A 20,774-nucleotide genomic window follows, 5' to 3' on the forward strand; every position below is an offset into this window, starting at 1 on the left:
TAGAACTGAACTAGAACTGAACTAGAACTGAACTAGAACTGAACTAGAACTGAACTAGAACTGAACTAGAACTGAACTAGAACTGAACTAGAACTGAACTAGAACTGAACTAGAACTGAACTAGAACTGAACTAGAACTGAACTAGAACTGAACTAGAACTGAACTAGAACTGAACTAGAAAACTGAACTAGAACTGAACTAGAACTGAACTAGAACTGAACTAGAACTGAACTAGAACTGAAACTAGAACTGAACTAGAACTGAACTAGAACTGAACTAGAACTGATCTAGAACTGAACTAGAACTGAAACTAGAACTGAACTAGAACTGGAACTGAACTGGAACTGAACTAGAACTGAACTAGAACTGAACTAGAACTGAACTAGAACTGAACTAGAACTGAACTAGAACTTAACTAGAACTGAACTAGAACTGAACTAGAACTGAACTAGAACTGAACTAGAACTGAACTAGAACTGAACTAGAACTGAACTAGAACTGAACTAGAACTGAACTAGAACTGAACTAGAACCGAACTAGAACTGAACTAGAACTGAACTAGAACTGAACTAGAACTGAACTAGAACTGAACTAGAACTGAACTAGAACTGAACTAGAACTGAACTAGAACTGAACTAGAACTGAACTAGAACTAAAGTAGAACTGAACTGGAACTGAAATATATTCGAACATACATACAAACCTTTTAATTGTTCTGAGTGGTTTAGTGCCTTTAACTAATTGTTAAAATATAATTTCATTAACAAATCACATATGTATATCAATAACTAAGAGCGTTAATAAAATCCTTAAAACATTATTTACAAAAGTGACCTCAATTATAAACATTCCTTAAAAATCTGTATTTAACTTATTCCAAAAAACCCAACCTCCTTATTTACTCTTAATCCCAAGACACACATTTGCTCCCCTTTAAATATTAACCATAAAATAATGGAAACTAATGCACACCCTAGCACCCTACAGTTGACTTTAAAAAGTAAAAGAAGTTAACAATATTTGCAAACTCCTTACTCAACCACTTCCAAGCTCTTCAATTTTATGCTGCTTTTTTAACTTCACTTGTCATTAGTGGTAAGTATGTCCTTAAATTTAGAAAGCACACATACAATTTGTTGTAAAAAAAATAAAAAAGGAACAATAAAAAAACAACAAATACTAAATGCGTTTTCTTATGCTCCCACATATTCTCATAGTTTATGGGAAAAACTCTTACAGGAAAGGATGAGTGCGTGTTTGAAGAGTTTTACTGTTATGTGGGAAGTGGTAGAGAAAGAGATGTTATATTTATGTGTGTATGTTTAGGAGAGTATTAAAAAAAGTAGACAAAAACAATACTTAAATATTTGTCTGTGCAAGTGTGTAAACATGAGTACGTAAGTAAATATGTATTAGTATTCCTGTTACAGCAACTACAACATTACACTGCACTTACTGGTACGGAGAAAGAAAAATGTTGTAGTGAATTTATTTTAGTGTCTCTTCGTATGAAATGACTGACACTTCATTTTGTCTTCCAGTGCGGGTTTTTTGTTACAGGAAAAAGCAAATGAAATAAAATAACAAAAGTAGAGAGGGAGAAAGTAGATGAATGAATGACTGACTGACTGAAACATTTGATGCCACATTTAGAAACATTTTTACCGTTTTTAATGATAAAGTTTGACTTTTATTTTTTATTGTTGTTGCTGCTGTTTTTTTTATGAACACAAACAAAGAGTCTGAGAAGCAGAAAAAGAAGACTTTATTTGTCAATATTAAGTATTATGAAAAGTACATTTGTGAGTTTGTGTTACATTTATTTGTTTTTAATGCTGGTATATAGCCCCTGTTGTTCGGGGTGTTGGGCCCAAATCTTGAAAATTACAGTCATTCTTTACTTCGTTTACCAATCGAAAGGTTCACAATTAAAAATTCTTCTTTTGAGGTTCAAAACAGAAAAACATTTTAAAACTGATATGTTGGACTATAGACAAGACTATAGGAGAGACTGTAGGATAGACTATAGGATAGACTGTAGGATAGACTGTAGGATAGACTATAGACTAGATTATAGACTAGACTATAGACTAGACTATAGACTAGACTATAGACTAGATTATAGACTAGACTATAGACTAGACTATAGACTAGACTATAGACTAGACTATAGACTAGACTATAGACTAGAACTATAGACTAGACTATAGACTAGACTATAGACTAGACTATAGACAAGACTATAGACTAGACTATAGACTAGACTAGACTATAGACTAGACTATAGACTAGACTATAGACTAGACTATGGACTAGACTATAGACTAGACTATAGACTAGACTATAGACTAGACTATAGACTATACTATAGACTAGACTTTAGACTAGAACTATAGACTAGACTATAGACTAGACGCTAGACTAGACTATGGACTAGACTATAGACTAGACTATAGAATATTCTATAGACTAGACAAGGCTATATACAAGACTATATACAAGACTATATACAAGACTATATACAAGACTGTAGACTATAGAATAGACTATAGACTAGACTATAGACTAGACTATAGACTAGACTATAGACTAGACTATAGACTAGACTATAGACTAGACTATAGACTAGACTATAGACTAACTATAGACTAGACTATAGACTAGACTATAGACTAGACTATAGACTAGACTATAGACTAGACTATAGACTAGACTATAGACTAGACTATAGACTAGACTATAGACTAGACTATAGACTAGACTATAGACTAGACTATAGACTAGACTATAGACTAGACTATAGACTAGACTATAGACTAGACTATAGACTAGACTATAGACTAGACTATAGACTAGACTATAGACTAGACTATAGACTAGACTATAGACTAGACTATAGACTAGACTATAGACTAGACTATAGACTAGACTATAGACTAGACTATAGACTAGACTATAGACTAGACTATAGACTAGACTATAGACTAGACTATAGACTAGACTATAGACTAGACTATAGACTAGACTATAGACTAGACTATAGACTAGACTATAGACTAGACTATAGACTAGACTATAGACTAGACTATAGACTAGACTATAGACTAGACTATAGACTAGAACTATAGACTAGACTATAGACTAGACTAATAGACTAGACTATAGACTAGACTAGAGACTAGACTATAGACTAGACTATAGACTAGACTATAGACTAGACTATAGACTAGACTATAGACTAGACTATAGACTAGACTATAGACTAGACTATAGACTAGACTATAGACTAGACTATAGACTAGACTATAGACTAGACTATAGACTAGACTATAGACTAGACTATAGACTAGACTATAGACTAGACTATAGACTAGACTATAGACTAGACTATAGACTAGACTATAGACTAGACTATAGACTAGACTATAGCTAGACTAATAGACTAGACGACTAGACGAGACTACTAGACCTATAGACTAGGACTATAGACTAGACTATAGACTAGACTATAGACTAGACTATAGACTAGACTATAGACTAGACTATAGACTAGACTATAGACTAGACTATAGACTAGACTATAGACTAGACTATAGACTAGACTATAGACTAGACTATAGACTAGACTAGACTATAGACTAGACTATAGACTAGACTAGATAATACAAGTTTACTGATGTTTTGCGTATGGCTCCAAAAATATATAAATTAGAGTCAATCAGCTGTTCTATATTTGAAAATATCAAGTGTCTGAATTGGTTTACTTTGACTCCCTGAAAAACTGCTAGGATTTACATACTAAGTGAAGATTGACACAGAATCCTTTTTACTAACACTTTGTTTTTGTATTTTTTTTAATTTTTTTTTTTTGTAATTTATCCCTAATTGAGGTGTGGATTTAAAATAAACACTAAAGAATAATGTTGTAATACAAATCAGAGGGAATCCACACTGTAGTAAATTAAGGGATTTTATGTTTTAATTTAAGAACTTTATTTGCAATTAAAGCAAGTAGTTAATGTGAGTTTTGGTTGCAAGTGTTCAAAAAAAAAAAAGCGTTAAAATTTTTTTCAAGTCATGCTCTGTATGGGGGCTAGGGTTAAATGAGATCCGATCATTGCGAAAATCTGTTATTTAGACTTTTTATAGATATACTGAAACATTTAACATAATTATGAACTTAAAACCACTATTCTGGGGTTACGATTGTATGGTGGCTGAAATAATGGACCGTTTGGGTCAAAAGAAGTGTATATGCCAAATTATCAAATTATCTTGAAGATTGCGACCTGTAGCGTGCGCACAAGTTTTACTTGGACAGATAGACAGACAGACAGACAGACAGACAGACAGACAGACAGACAGACAAACAGACAAACAGACAAACAGACAGACATACAGACAGACATACGGACGTACAGACCGACATAGCTAAATCTGAAAGTGATACTAAGCCAATTGGTATTCTTTATTGTCTTGATTGTAGGACCTACATATATTGTGTGTGTGTTTCAAACTTCAGCACAAATGCATTTGTTTAAAATTTTGTTTTATTTTTTTCCCTTGCACAATCTTCCATCTTTGATTTTATCCAAAATAACTCCAAAACAACATATAACTTTATACGTAACGTTTTTTCTTACTCCGTACAATAACAACATATACTATATAAAGATGCATATTGTTGTTGTTTTCATGCATTCACTTTCATATGTTTTACGAAATTTTCGGATTTTTGTTCATATCTCTGTTATTGTTCTCAAAAGCACGTTTGATAGTATTATTGAAGATTTGGTTCCCGAAGATGTTTGAGTTCTTCAGAAAATTGATTTCATCAAACATACAGACAGACAGTCATAGTCATAAAGGGACATAACTTAATCGACTCTGCTATATATAAGGATCCAGAATATATACAATTTATAAGATCGTATAAGTCTTTAAAATCGGATGTTAAAACAAAAAGTGTCACAAATTTGTGGCGCCCCTTTTTCAAAACTTAACGCAAATGCTCCTTATCTAAGTCTGTATAAAATTTTATCAGATCAGCCGTTAAGAAATACCAGATTTATTTCCCAAAAAAACTGATTTTGCACCACTGTCCAACAAAAATTCTTAAAGTTTTAAATGCATTATTTGGCGACAGTATTTCTAGAGGAACTTGAACGCTCCGCTATCTAAACTTCAACAAGAATACTGCTCTGCACTACACCTATGTCAATTTTGAAATGGATCTTGAGATGTAATAGTTTGACGTTTTAACGTATCCAAGATCTGGAAATTTGTTCACAAACTCACTCTTTCCCACATTGATCTTTATATTTCATCAATTTTTTAATTACTTTTGATTGTATTTTTTAAAAAATTTTATAAACATTTTAAACTTTATTCTTAAAATTCTGCTTTTAGATCACTCAAGATGGCACTTGTTTGTTAAATTTTTCATTTTATAATTAAAATATTTAACAAATAAATTCCATCTAATTTTATATGATAATTTTCATAATTTGTTGTTTTTTTTGGCAAAATAACAAATTTTTCAAAATTTTATTAATTTTCAAAAAAAAAATGTTGTTTACCTTTTTGATTGTCTTTCATTTAAAAAAAATAAACGTCAAAGTTTATTTCCAAAAAAAAGAAAGCAATACAAAGTAAATAATTTCTAAGAATTATACGTTTTTTCTGGTAAATTTTATAAAAAAATTTAATAGAATTTTAAAATTTTATTTTCTTTTCACTTTCACTAAGATTTTTTTACTTTATTTTTAATTTTTCTTATAAAATTTTCAAATATTTTTCTTTTTTAAATTTCTTTTAAAAAGAAACTAATTTTTTATAAATTTTCTTTTTATTTATTTAATTTCTTTCTTATAATTTAATTTAAATTGTAAAAATTTCACACACGTTTTTTTTTACTTTCTTTTAAAAATCTAACTGTGTTTTTTAAATCCCGTTAAATTTTTTAGCTTCTTCTTATTTTCCTTTACATACGAGTTTATTTTCCACTTTTTTTCTAAGAATTTTTTCTACACTTGTTTCTCGGTTCTTTTTAAAAGACGACTTGACTGTTGCTCGTTTTGTTGATAACTGAATTCAGCGCGAAAATTGTGTGTTGTTGTTTTCATTTTTCTTTTATTTTTTTTGCCTTAACTTTCTATACTAGAAGAAGCACAAACAACAACAATTGCTTGCTGCTGCTGCTGCACCAAAATGAAAATTTGTATTGGGTGGGCTGTCTATAAGTATGGGTGTGTGTGTGTGTGTCAATGTTGTGTGCTGTAATTTGTATGTGTTCATTTGTGTGTTTGTTTATTATTGTTTTGATGATTTTCTTTCGTGTGTTTGCGAGTAAATTTTCTTAATTAAACTTTTTATTTTTTCTCTAGTCATTTATTTATTGTTTTTTGTTGTTGTATTTTTTACATTAATGATCATAATGTTAACTGCTAGCATAATAATGAGGTTAAGTTGTTGTTGTTCTATGTGTTAAATTAAAAGGTGGGCTACAGTTGTCAGTTTGAGAGCTTTTACAAGTTTTGTATTATTGTTTTATTTGCAAATGTTATTAGATGTGTGCATTTTCTAGTTATAAAGAGAGCTATGAAAAAGCTTTTAAGCTTTTTTTTCAAGCTATTGACAGACAAAGGATATGTTGGAATTGTACTTTTTAAGTGCAATGGGAAATTTAGTAGTATAGTACTTTTTACAGTACTCAATAGTAGACTAGTACACAATAGAATAGTTCAAAATAGTCAATAGACTTGTACTCAGTGTAGCTATAGATTAGTCAATAGACTAGTCTTTAGATTATTCAATAGAATAGTCAATAGACTAGTATTTATATTATTCAATACTCTAGTCTACATGTTTGTCAATAGACTAGTCTATTGATTAGTCAATAGATTAGTCTATAGATTAGTCAATAGACCAGTCTATAGATTAGTTAATAGACTTGTCTATAGATTAGTCATTAGACTAGTCCATAGATTAGTCAATAAACTAGTCTATAGATTAGTCAATAGACTAGTCCATAGATTAGTCAATTTACTTGTCTATAGATTAGTCAATAAACTAGTCTACAGATTAGTCAATAGACTAGCCTTTAGATTAGTCAATAGACTAGTCTATTGATTAGTCAATAGACTAGTCTATGGATTAGTCGATAGACTAGTCTATGGACTAGACAATTGGCTCGTCTATGGATTGAACAATAGAATAGTCTATAGATTAGTTAATAGCCTTGCCAATAGACTATTCTATGGATTAGTCAGTAGACTTGTCTATAGATTAATCATTAGGCTAGTCTATAGATTAGTCAATAGACTAGTCTATGGACAAGTCAATAGACTAGTCTATGGATTAGTCAATAGACTAGTCTATGGATTAGTCAATAGACTAGTCTATAGACTAGACAATCGACTCGTCTATGGATTAGACAATAGACTAGTCTATAGATTAGTCAATAGCCTTGTCAATAGACTAGTCTAGGGATTAGTCAATAGACTAGTCTATGGATTAGTCAATAGACTAGTCTATGGATTAGTCAATAGACTAGTCTATGGATTAGTCAAGAGACTAGTCAATTGATTAGTCAATAGTCTTGTCTATAGATTAGACAATAGTACTGTCTATAGATTAGTCAATAGACTAGTATATGAACTAGACAATAGACTATGGATTAGACAATAGACTAGTCTATGGACTAGAGTATAGACTATTCAATAGTCAATAAACTAGACTTTAGATTAGTCAATAGACTAGTCCATAGATTAGTCAATTGATTTGTCTATAGATTAGTCAATAGACTAGCCTATAGGTTAGTCAATAAACTAGTCTATTCATTAGTCAATATATGTATTAGTCAATAGACTAGTCTATGGACTAGACAATAGACTCGTCTATGAATTGAACAATAGAATAGTCTATAGATTAGTTAATAGCCTTGTCAATAGACGATTCTATAGATTATTCAGTAGACTAGTCTACAGATTAGTCAATAGACTAGTTTATGGATTAGTCAATAGACTAGTCTATGGATTAGTCAATAGACTAGTCTATAGATTAGTCAATAGCCTTTTCAAAAGTCTAGTCTATGGATTAGTCAATAGACTAGTCTATGAACTAGACAATAGACTATGGATTAGACAATATACTAGTCTACGGATTAGACTTTATACTATTCTATAAATTACTCCCTACACTAAACCAAAGTACTTCTCTATATTTTAACTAACAAAAAGTACCTTCAACTTCTAGCATATGTTTCTAAATCTATATTTACTCTCTGTTTATCATAGACAAAACTTTTTCTCTCTCTCTATCTCTCTCTCACTTACACTTCTCTATCTCTTTGCCAAAAACTTTCTTGGATTTTGCGCTTTATTATCTCAATAAATAGTTCTCTCTTTACTTTCACATCAGCTGTTTATTTCTGTTTCGTCTCCTTTCTTTCTGTGTTTTATTTCATTTTGTTGGTCATTGTTCAGTTTGACCGCTGGCTCGTGTCAGTCATTGTGTGGGCTGTTTTATTTCCTTTTACTATACAATTTTTCTTTTCATTATTATTTGCTGTTCTTTTCATAAGCGTATTATTTAAAGCTTTATTTTGTATATTTAACGTAATATTTTTTTTTCTTATATATTTTTTTTTTTGCTTTTGTGTGTAAAAAATTCATTTTTATTACCGTAATTATTATAAATTTTCTTTATTTATTATTTACATTATGGAAATTTCATTATCAAGTAAGTCATAAATTTATTTTTGGTTGCTTGACTGACTGGCTGGTTGGCTTTAAGTAGTACAATTATGGTGGCGAATATAATAATAAGCTCTTAAAGATATCTTTGCAATTATTTTTTAATATTTTTTTTAATTAATATTTTACTTTTCTTTAAGATTTATTATGGCTTTTTTAAGTATTTTTTAGAGTATACTTAATATTTACATATAAATGTTACGTATACGTCACTAGCAAAAGTTAGGCATTTGAGAATTGGTAAAATTTTGTCAATTTAAATCTTTTGAAAACAATTTTTGAATTTTCTATAAATATAGAACTAATAATACCTTAATAGAGAATATTTTTTCCACTTACTGTTTTCAAGCTAACTAAGTTTTAGCTTGAACACACCGGATTATATGTATATAGTCTACAATATGTATTATAGTCTTGTCTATAGTGCTGAGTGAAGTATTTCCTACATACTGAACTATGCGAAGGACTTTTGTCTTGTTTATAGTCTAGTCTATATCTACATATAAAGTCTAGACTATAGTCTGCACTATAACATTATCCAGACCAGACTATAACATTATCTTGTATACTGCTGGACTGGACTATTCGATTACCTATAGTTTTGTATATAGTCTCTACTATAGTCTTGTCTATAGTCTGGGCTATACTCTTGCCTATATTGTGGACTACAGTCTGGGCTATGGTCTTGTCTATAGTCTGGAGTATAGTCTTGCCTATGGTCTGTACTATAGTTTTGTCTGTATTTTGGATTATAGTCTTGTTTAGACTATATTATTGTCTATAGTCTGGACTATAGTTTTGTCTTCAGTCTGGATCTACATATAAAGTCCAGACTATAACATTATCTTGTGAACTGCTGGACTGGACTATTCGATTACCTATAGTCTTGTATATAGTGTGGCCTATAGAGGGTACGACAGTCTGGGCTATGGTCTTGTCTAAGTCTGGGCTAAAATCTTGTCTATAGTTTGGACTATAGTTTTGTCTTTAGTCTGGATATAGTCTTGTGTATAGTCTGGGCTATTGTCTTGTCTACAGGCTGGACTATAGTCTTCTGTACAGTCTGGGCTATAATGTTGTCTGTAGTCTGGGCTATAGACTTGCCTATACTCTGGGGTACTGTCTTGCCTATAGTCTAGTTAGTTAGTTAGTAGTAGTTAGTTAGTTAGTAGTTAGTTAGTTAGTTAGTTAGTTAGTTAGTTAGTTAGTTAGTTTAGTTAGTTAGTAGTTAGTTAGTTAGTTAGTTAGTTAGTTAGTTAGTTAGTTAGTTAGTTAGTTAGTTAGTTAGTTAGTTAGTTAGTTGTTAGTTAGTTAGTTCTTAGTTGTTAGTTAGTTCGTTAGTTAGTTAGTTAGTTAGTTTCGTTAGTTTTTCGTTAGTTAGTTTTAGTTAGTTAGTTCGTTAGTCGTTCGTTCGTTCGTTAGTTCGTTCGTTAGTTATTCGTTTCGTTCGTTTTCGTTTTTTAGTTCGTTAGTTATTCGTTTCGTTCTTTCGTTTCGTTCGTTCGTTCGTTCGTTCGTTCGTTCGTTCGTTCTTTCGTTCGTTTCTTATTCGTTCGTTCGTTCGTTCGTTCGTTCGTTCGTTCGTTCTCGTTCGTTCGTTCGTTCGTTCGTCTTCGTTCGTTCGTTCGTTCGTTCGTTCGTTCGTTCGTTCGTTCGTTCGTTCGTTTAGTTCGTTTCGTTCGTTCGTTCTTCGTTCGTTCGTTCGTTCGTTCGTTCGTTCGTTCGTTCGTTCGTTCGTTCGTTCGTTCTTTTTCGTTCGTTCGTTTCGTTCGTTCGTTCGTTCGTTCGTTCGTTCGTTCGTTCGTTCGTTCGTTCGTTCGTTCGTTCGTTCGTTCGTTCGTTCGTTCGTTCGTTCGTTCGTTCGTTCGTTCGTTCGTTCGTTCGTTCGTTCGTTCGTTCGTTCGTTCGTTTCGTTCGTTCTTCGCGTTCGTTCGTTCGTTCTTTTCTTGTTGCGCGCGTCCCCTTTTCTTCCGTTCCTTCTGCCTTCCCCCTTTCCCTTCCCTCCCCCTTCCCTTTCTTCTTCTTCTTTCCCTTCTTCCCGCCTTTCCCCCTTCCTGCGTCCCTCCCGCATCCTCCTCCCCCCCGAAATCTTATCCCAGAAAATCCCCCTGCTCCCCACCTAAATCACTTGACACTTAAAACCAATAAAAATCTAGTAATTTGCGGCCAGAAAATGTACATAATGTTGAAACACAACAATATAAAAATATACATACATAAATATAAAAAATTGTGGCACGAACACAGAAAAATAGCCCTGAACTTGTTGTAATTGCAAGGCAAACAATATTAAATTTATACTAAAACCAACAAAAATAAAAACATATTGTAATAATGAAAACATACTGTAGGGCAAATTACTAAATAAACAAGTATGAGTGTCATTTAGAATTGTGCCAAATCTTATTGATAATGAAAGTTTGATACCACGTAACTAATATTTTTCCAACAAGAAGTCATGATGTCAATCAATATCAGCTTCATCATATCTTATGAACAATTAAGTTAGTTACGTGGTATCATCCTATCCATAGGGAACATGGGAATAGAAATAAATGTTGAATGAGAAAAGATATCATAAGATCAGATTATTAGATGACAATTGCATTTGAACTCTGGTCCATGCGAAAAAAAAAAGTTTTATTTTGTTTTAAACTGTGCATTCTTTTACACAAAAACTCCCACTCATTTGTATGTAGATAAATGTATGTAAATATGTACATCATGTGTATAGAATGTATATAAGTATTCTTGTATACATACACATTCTTCATACACAATGAATTTTGATTGCATGTTTGTATGTAAAAAAAGTAGACTAATAAAAATATTAAACCATGTGTGGTTTATATGTTTAATTTTTCTTAATGTTGTTGTAGTTTTTATTATTATTATTTCTGTTGCCCTCCTTTATGGGGTTCAAATGAAAACAACAAATGGCATATTAACGTTAATTGAAATATAAAAGGCCCTAACCCAGTAAATTATATTAAACATAATACTTCATAACTTTAGATTTTTCATACAAATTTTATAAAAATCAAAACAAAACTTTATAAGATATCGAAATTTTCAAAAAATATTTATAACTCGAAGAAGTTATAAATACCTTAAGTAAATTACAAAAAAAAAAAAAAAAACTCAGTCAAATACATATTTCTAACATTCTAAAGCAAAAACTTGATTTAGTCCCTTTACATTTAATCTAACCATATCTATTTAACAAAATGTATTAAAAACACATGTGTATGTATGTATAAGTATGTTGGTTTCTCATACATGAACATAAAATGTATTAAGAGAGCAGAAAAAAAACATTGACCTTGTATATTCGCACAATTTGTGTTGTGCAAAAAAAAAAAAAAAAAAGAAGAAACGGCTGAAAAAACAATAAGAAATACAAACAAAATTTTTTATTTATTATTTGTTATTATGGTCGTTTTTGTTTTTAAGATTTTGTTTTCATTTTTCTTCTTCTTTAAGTTTTATTTTTCTCTAGTTTTTTTCTTTCTCTTTTTTTCTGTTGTTGTTTATGTTTTTGTATATTTTTAAAGCAAACAAATCCATTATAATACACGAGAAACACGATAACAAAGGAATTGCCTTGTGAGCGAACACATGTGATGAGAGAGGTTCTACACGAAGGTGGTAAAAAGGGGATAATAGTTTCTTCTGTAGTCTCGTATAGGATTCAACTTCTAGTTCTATTCTAGTTCGGTTCTAGTTCAGTTCTAGTTCTAGTTCTAGTTCAGTTCTGGTTCAGTTCTAGTTCAGTTCTAGTTCAGTTCTAGTTCAGTTCTAGTTGAGTTCTAGTTCAGTTCTAGTTCAGTTCTAGTTCAGTTCTAGTTTAGTTCTAGTTGAGTTCTAGTTCAGTTCTAGTTCAGTTCTAGTTCAGTTCTAGTTCAGTTCTAGTTCAGTTCTAGTTCAGTTCTAGTTCAGTTCTAGTTCAGTTCTAGTTCAGTTCTAGTTCAGTTCTAGTTCAGTTCTAGTTCAGTTCTAGTTCAGTTCTAGTTCAGTTCTAGTTCAGTTCTAGTTCAGTTCTAGTTCAGTTCTAGTTCAGTTCTAGTTCAGTTCTAGTTCAGTTCTAGTTCAGTTCTAGTTCAGTTCTAGTTCAGTTCTAGTTCAGTTCTAGTTCAGTTCTAGTTCAGTTCTAGGTCAGTTCTAGTTCCAGTTCAGTTCTAGTTCAGTTCTAGTTCAGTTCTAGTTCAGTTCTAGTTCAGTTCTAGTTCAGTTCTAGTTCAGTTCTAGTTCAGTTTTAGTTCAGTTCTAGTTCAGTTCTAGTTTAGTTCTAGTTTAGTTCTAGTTCAGTTCTAGTTCAGTTATAGTTTAGTTGTAGTTCAGGTTTTAGTTATGATCTCGTCCAGTAGTACCACAAAAGTATTAAATATAAGCAGTAGCAAACAAAAGAGAACATTAAAATCTTTATCAAAGTTTTAAGCTTTGTACTACTACTCGTTCTGATAGCGTAAAAAAAGCTTTTATTTCCATGTGTGTGTATGTGTTTTTATTATGCTCATCTATTTATCTCTGTACTTTTCTTTAAATTCGACATAGATTCCTTTATACTATATTTTCCTATTGTTGTTTTTGTATTTTTGGAATTTTAGTTTTGTAGTTTTTATAAGGGTTTTAAATGACTAAATTTAAGTTTGGTGGCGTATGAGTGTTGTATAGATTCATTTAATTTAATGATACTTATACGTTCTAGTGGTTGGATTTAATGGTTTAATTAAAAATGGTATAATATGGTATTTATCTAAAATAAACAATAGATTATTAGTTTATTATTAATTAGTTAGATTTTAAATGTATTATTGAGTTTGTAAGGCACAGTGGGATTTTTTCAACAATAAGTTATAAACACGTCCTGTAATTGACGGTGTTGCTAATGTTCATTGAATAAATATTTCATTAGTATTTATTTATTCATCCTAATTACTTAAAATTCCTTTTACAAAAATTTTGCAACACATTTACATATTAAAATCATAAAATTTTAACATTTGTGGAGCAATTAATAATATTGTTTGCCAGAAATGTGCATTTAACCATAACAAATTTTGCCATAAAATATATTATTTTTATAAAAATAAATATTTTACACAAAAATTACCTAAATAATTGCAACGGAAAAATATGCTAAAAACAACTGCTTGTATTTATTTATACAAAATAATTAAAAATTTAGGAAAAAATAGCTAAATAAACACAAAATATTTTAAAATAGAAAAACTATAATGAAAACTAAATAACACGCAGTCATAGTTTTATAGAAAAGTGCCCTATAAAAATGAAATTCGAAAAGAATCTTTATAGACTAGTCTACCGTAGACTGATGGCTCGAGAATGGAATATAATCTCACTTTTACATACTTGTCTTGTTTGCAGACATGACTTATTAAGTCATGTTTACAGTATGGACTATGAATTGACTACAGTTTTGACAAGACTATAGTCTTGTCTATAGTTTAGACTATGATCTTATCTATAGTCTGGACTATATGCGGGACTATAGTCTGGACTATATTCTCGTCTATAGTCTTGTCCATGGTCTGGACTATAGTATTGTCTGTAGTCTTGTCTATAGTCTGGACTATAGTCTTGTCTATAGTCTGGACTATAGTCTTGTCTATAGTCTGGACTATAGTCTCGTCTTTAGTCTTGTCTATAGTCTTGATTATAGTCTTAGGCTGATGTCAGAGTGCCTGCTACAAGCGAAGCTTTGTGCTACAAACTTTTGCTTGTGCTTTATCGCATCAAGCGATATAGTTTTGTCTATAGTCTGGAATGAAGTTTTGTCTATGGTCTGCTCTATAGTCTTGTCTATAGTCTGGACTATAGCCTCGTCTATAGTCTGGACTATAGTCTCGTCTTTAGTCTTGTCTATAGTCTGGACTATAGTCTTATCTTTAGCCTGGACTATAGTCTTATCTATAGTCTTGTCTGTAGTCTGGACTATAGTCGTGTCTATAGTCGTGTCTATAGCCTGGACTATAGTATGGTTTATAGGCTGGGCTATACTCTTGTCTATAGCCTGGACTAAAGTCTTGTCTATAGTCTGAACTATAGTCTTATCTATTGGCTGGACTATTGTCTTGTCTATAGTCTGAATTATAGTTTTGTCTATAGTCTGCACTATTATAGTTTTGCTTTTAGTCTAGACTATAGTCTTGTCTATAGCCTGGACTATAGTATCGTTTATAGTCTGGGCTATAGTCTTGTGTATAGTCTGAACTATAGTCTGGACTACAGTTGTGTCTATAGTCTTATCTATAGCCTGGACTATAGTCTTTATAGTCTGGATTATTGTATTGTCTATAGTCTGCACTATAGTCTTGTGTATAATCTGGACTATAGTCTTGCCTATAGTCTGGACTATAGTATTTTCTGAAGTCTGGACTATATTCTTGTCTATCGTCCTATCTATAGTCTGTCCTATAGTATTGTTTATAGTCTAGACTATAGTCTTGTCTATAGCCTGGACTTTATTCCCGTTTTTGGTCCGGGCTATAGCCTTTTCTATAGTCTGGACTAGATTCTTGCCTATAGTCTGGACTATAGTATCTTTTATAGTCTGTGCTATAGTCTTGTCTATTGTCTGGACTGTATTCTTGTATATATTCTGGACTATAGTATGGACATTAATCTTGTCTGTAGTCTGTACTACAATTTGTTCTAAAGCCTGTACTGTAGTCTTGTCTATAGTCTGTACTATAGTCTTATCTATAGTCTTATCTATAGTCTTATCTATAGCCTGGACTATAGTCTTGTCTATAGTTTGAACTATGGTCTTGTCTATAGTTTGGACTATAATCCTGTCTCTAGTCTGGACCGTAGTCTCGTCTATAATCTGAACTATAGTCTGGCCTATAATAGGGACTATGGTCTTGTCTGCAGTCTTGTCTATAATCTTGACTATAGTCAGGACGATATTCTTGTCTATAGTCTGGACTATAGTCTTGTCAATAGTCTCGACTATAGTTTCCATTTTCCATGGTCATTCTTCATTATGCATTTATGTATTATTTAATTTTGCCATAATTTGCCATTTATTGCTGCACTTTTGCATATTTTATGCCCAATTAATTAAAATCTTATGCTGCATCAACTATTTCTAGTGATGGCAATGAATTTATATTCATAATTCATTTTGTACACATCCAAATGAAAATTCTATATAGATGGTCAAGTTTCATTTGGGGTGTTTTTAAATGAAATTTATGGTTTATTAATAATCGACAATGATTTATCGCAGAGATGTTGATTGAGACATTAAAAACGAAATTAAATTTAATTGGAAAACTAAACATGAAAAGAATTTTTTTAAAGCTACAAAATATTTCTCTCTTAAATTTTTGTACAAAAATCTTGATATTCTACAAAAACATCCAACACGTGTCCCTAAACAAATCACGTTATTCATATAAATCCTTTATAAAAATAATTTGAAAAACAAACAAATTAATCAATCATTCATTATGTTGACTAAACAAATTATTGGCCCGATTAAATAAGAAATTATTTGCTTATTAATTAGTTAACTGTCAATAGCAAATTGCTAATTGACTCATACTTAGTATTTTTAGATTATCAACTCTATTTAAGTTGTTGGTGACATTAGATTTTTGTATTTGTTTTTAGCAGTTTTATAGTAATAAATAAACAAATAATGAAATTTTCCTTTATAACGTTTTAATTTGTTTTATTTTGCATAAAATATTGGTTGTCATCGCATCAGTTATGCGTTGGTGGTGACATTTTGCAAGAAAGAAAAAAATTATATAAAAAAAAGTAAAATATTTATGGGTATGAAGTAGAAAAATATATTGGTTAAGGTTGAATCATAAATATTAATATGCTTTGCATAATTATGTTTTTTTTAAGTTTGAGTTTTTATTACGCCATATTAAAAAGTAAATATGTATGTGCAATGATATTTGCCTGCAAGTTATAATTATTGAAATATTAATTACATTTTCTTTTTTTCTTTACAGATTTCTTTTTGTATGTTATTAAAACCATAAAAAGTGAGTAGTAATTGAAAAAAATATATCAAATCCCGAACCTATAAAGATCGATTTTTTACAGAGTAAAATTAATTTTCAAGGTTACGTTATTTTATATTCCAGATAATTATCTACTCTATCGTCTAATCTATAGCATAACTTATAGTCAAGACTATAGTCTAACATACATACATATATACCAGACTATAGTCTATCTTATAGTTCAGACTATAGTCTATATTATAGTTCAGACTATAGCCTATATTATAGTCCAGAGTGTAGTATATTCTATGATCCAGACTACAAACTAATCTATACTACACTAATCTATATACTATAGTTTACTGCATAGTCTCTTCTATAATCCAAACTATAGTCCAGACTATGGTCTATTCTATAGACTATTCTATAGTCTATTCTAATCTATAGTCCATAGTGTATTCTATAGTCAAGACTATAGTATATTCTATAGACAGGCTATAGTATAATTTTTAGACCAGATTATAGCCTATTCTTTAGTCGAGACTATAGTCTATTCTTTAGTCCAGGCTATAGTCTACTCTATAGTCCAGACTGTAGTCTATTCTATTATTTAGGCATAGGATACCATAGTCTATTCCCTAGTTCTAGACTAACTGAACTAGAACTGAACTAGAACTGAACTAGAACTGAACTAGAAGAACTAGAACTGAACTAGAACTGAACTAGAACTGAACTAGAACTGAACTAGAACTGAACTACTAGAACTGAACTAGAACTGAACTAGAACTGAACTAGAACTGAACTAGAACTGAACTAGAACTGAACTAGAACTGAACTAGAACTGAACTAGAACTGAACTAGAACTGAACTAGAACTGAACTAGAACTGAACTAGAACTGAACTAGAACTGAACTAGAACTGAACTAGAACTGAACTAGAACTGAACTAGAACTGAACTAGAACTGAACTAGAACTGAACCAGAACTGAACTAGAACTAAACTAGAACTGAACAGACTATAGTTTATTTTAAGTCCAGACTATAGTCTAAAAAATAGTTTATTCTAAAATTAGTCTAGACTATAAACTCTTGCTATAAGTTGTCCCTTATTTACACTTCAATCCACAAATTAGTAAATGAGAATAATTTTATTTGTGTTTACAATGTTACCGGTTTTTGCCGGTACCGTCTGCCGGTACATTACTGATGTTGTTTAACAACATATATTTTTTTTAATTTTTAGTGATTTCACATTTACAATTTACCTCTTCCTCCCGCCGTTAAGGGTGTCAGTGGACATACCGGAAATAGTTGAGCTTGTAAAAATTGCACTCGACCGCCCAAATCCATTTTCACAAAACAATTATTTTCAACACTTCAACTAAGAAACATTTTAAAGTAACACATTTTTTACACTCATTGATTTCTTTTGTAACCGACTCGTTTGTCTTTATACAACACGTTTGAAATAAATCACAAAATCCTTTTCAATTTCCGTTATTTCCTTTCGACCGGATGTTGATATAAAATATTTTACTGTTAGTTTGGCACTACACATACACAAAGTGCAGAGAACATAAAAAATAAACCTTGAGATTAACGAAAAAAAGGATTTTTAATAATTCTTTTATTTATAAGGATATTTAAGGATTTTGTTTTTTTTTTCTACTAAAATTCTTTTGCAAAATAAAATTCTTTTATGGATTTTGTTCTACCACTCGGTATTAACAATTCACGTGTTCAACGCGCTACTAACAAGTTTTATAATAAATTTTTAGATTTTTTCCCTTTTAGTAAATATAAGAAGGAAAATACTCTGCAATTGTTGTTGGGGTTTTTATTTCGATAGTATTTTTTGGCAGTTTTTTTCTCTATAAAACATGCATTGAAATCAACAAATAAACAAACAAATGAAAAAAAAGTTAAATTGGAAAATACATCTATTCAACCATACATTCCACTGGTTGTATATATTTAATTGTATTTGTACACAATGATTTAACAAATAACAGAAAAAAAAAACTACCAAGGAAATTCCTTGGATACCTGTAAGGCCCTTTTTGGGGGGTATATAGTAATAGTTGTTGTAATGTACTGTGTAATAGTTGTATTTGTTAGGTTACCAAACTCTGTTGTTATTTTTTTATTTTGCATACGAGTTCATTCTTCTTTTACTCAAACAATCTACACCATTTCCCAGTGTATTTCAGAAACACTCTGCTATATATATAACAACTTCAACTTCATCTTTTGAAAACTTCTTCACTATAGTTCAACATTACTAAATTACAATCGAAAATGGTGCATTTTCTAACAACATTTTTGAGGGTTTTTTGTGAGGTGCAGAGAATTGAAAAAGTTTGGTTTCTTTTGTTGAAAAACATCAAAACACAGTTAATCGAATAAACTGCTGCAGTAGCTGTAGTAGTAGGAAGAAGTGTTGATAAAGTGGAATGTAATGAAAAGTTTGATTATAAATACTACAACTAAAACAATGTAAACAACTAAGAAGGTTAAACTCGGATCCATTAATCTAGAATTGCACCAAACATTGAACACATAATCATGCAGCCACTAACTATGGTAATTTAACTGAAATTAATTAGCTGCCTTATAGTTTATTGCTTAGACAATTCCATATTCTATTCCATAGTCCCGACTGTAGCTTATAGTTCAGACTAAAGTCTATTCCATAGGTCAGACTATAGTCTATGCTATAGTTCATACTATAGTCTATTCTATAGTCGAGACTAGTCTATTCTATAGTCCAGACTATAGTCTATTTCATATTCGAGACTATAGTCTATTATATAGTCCAGTCTATAGTCTATTCTATAGTCCAGACAATAGTATATTCTATAGTCCAGACTATAGACTATTTCATAGCTCAGAATATGGTCTATTCTATCGTCCAGACTATAGTATATTTTATAGTCTAGACTATAGTCTATTTTATAGTTCAGAATATAGTCTATTCTATAGTGGAGACTAGTCTATTCTATAGTCCAGACTATAGTCCAGTCTATAGTCTATTCTATATTCGAGACTATAGTCTATTCTAAAGTCCAGTTTATAGTATATTCTATAGTCGAGACAAGTATATTCTATAGTCCAGACTATAGTCTATTTTATAGTCCAGACTTTAGTCTATTATATAGTCCAGTCTATAGTCTATTCAATAGTCCAGACTATAGTCCATTCTATACTTCAGACTATAGTCTATTTTGTAGTTCAGACTATAGTCTATTCTTTAGTCGAAACTAGTCTATTCTATAGTCCAGACTATAGTCTATTCTATAGTCCAGACTATGGTCTATTCTATAGTCGAGACTATAGTCTATGCTATTGTCCAGACTATAGTCTATTCTATAGTACAGACTATAGTACAGACTATAGTCCATACTATAGTCTATTCTATAGTCCAGTTAGTTAGTTAGTTATTTAGTTAGTTAGTTAGTTAGTTAGTTAGTTAGTTAGTTAGTTAGTTAGTTAGTTAGTTAGTTAGTTAGTTAGTTAGTTAGTTAGTTAGTTAGTTAGTTAGTTAGTTAGTTAGTTAGTTAGTTAGTTTGTTTGTTAGTTTGTTAGTTTGTTAGTTTGTTAGTTTGTTAGTTTGTTAGTTTGTTAGTTTGTTAGTTTGTTAGTTTGTTAGTTAGTTAGTTAGTTAGTTAGTTAGTTAGTTAGTTAGTTAGTTAGTTAGTTAGTTAGTTAGTTAGTTAGTTAGTTAGTTAGTTAGTTAGTTAGTTAGTTAGTTAGTTAGTTAGTTAGTTAGTTAGTTAGTTAGTTAGTTAGTTAGTTAGTTAGTTAGTTAGTTAGTTAGTTAGTTAGTTAGTTAGTTAGTTAGTTAGTTAGTTAGTTAGTTAGTTAGTTAGTTAGTTAGTTAGTTAGTTAGTTAGTTAGTTAGTTAGTTAGTTAGTTAGTTAGTTAGTTAGTTAGTTAGTTAGTTAGTTAGTTAGTAGTTAGTTAGTTAGTTAGTTAGTTAGTTAGTTAGTTAGTTAGTTAGTTAGTTAGTTAGTTAGTTAGTTAGTTAGTT

The 20,774-nt window shown here is 30.7% G+C and overlaps 2 protein-coding genes across 3 annotated transcripts in view; one reads left to right on the plus strand and one right to left on the minus strand.

Moving 5' to 3' along the window:
- The window catches only part of LOC119612952 (cytosolic carboxypeptidase Nna1-like), a 46,279-nt gene that overhangs the window by 7,899 nt on the left and 17,606 nt on the right, over positions 1 to 20,774 (minus strand). Inside the window, exon 1 of one of the 2 annotated variants that reach the window (XM_037968847.1) lies at positions 5,581 to 6,173. The exons of the other annotated variant lie outside the window; for it this stretch is intronic. Coding sequence (XP_037824775.1) covers positions 5,581 to 5,599 — 19 coding nt within the window. The 5' untranslated portion in view covers positions 5,600 to 6,173. Of the gene's footprint in view, positions 1 to 5,580; positions 6,174 to 20,774 lie in introns of those variants that run through there. 2 annotated transcript variants of the gene reach the window in all.
- Positions 16,750 to 20,774, plus strand: part of LOC119612951 (glutamine-dependent NAD(+) synthetase) — a 38,224-nt gene continuing 34,199 nt past the window's right edge. The window contains exon 1 of the mRNA XM_037968845.1: positions 16,750 to 16,784. The gene's annotated coding sequence lies outside the window, so the exon portion shown is untranslated. The remainder of the gene's footprint in view (positions 16,785 to 20,774) is intronic.

This window comes from Lucilia sericata, unplaced genomic scaffold (genome assembly GCF_015586225.1).
Source record: "Lucilia sericata isolate MDLA Ls3-8-SP2 unplaced genomic scaffold, ASM1558622v1 Contig001885F_arrow, whole genome shotgun sequence".
NCBI classification, from domain to species: domain Eukaryota; kingdom Metazoa; phylum Arthropoda; class Insecta; order Diptera; family Calliphoridae; genus Lucilia; species Lucilia sericata.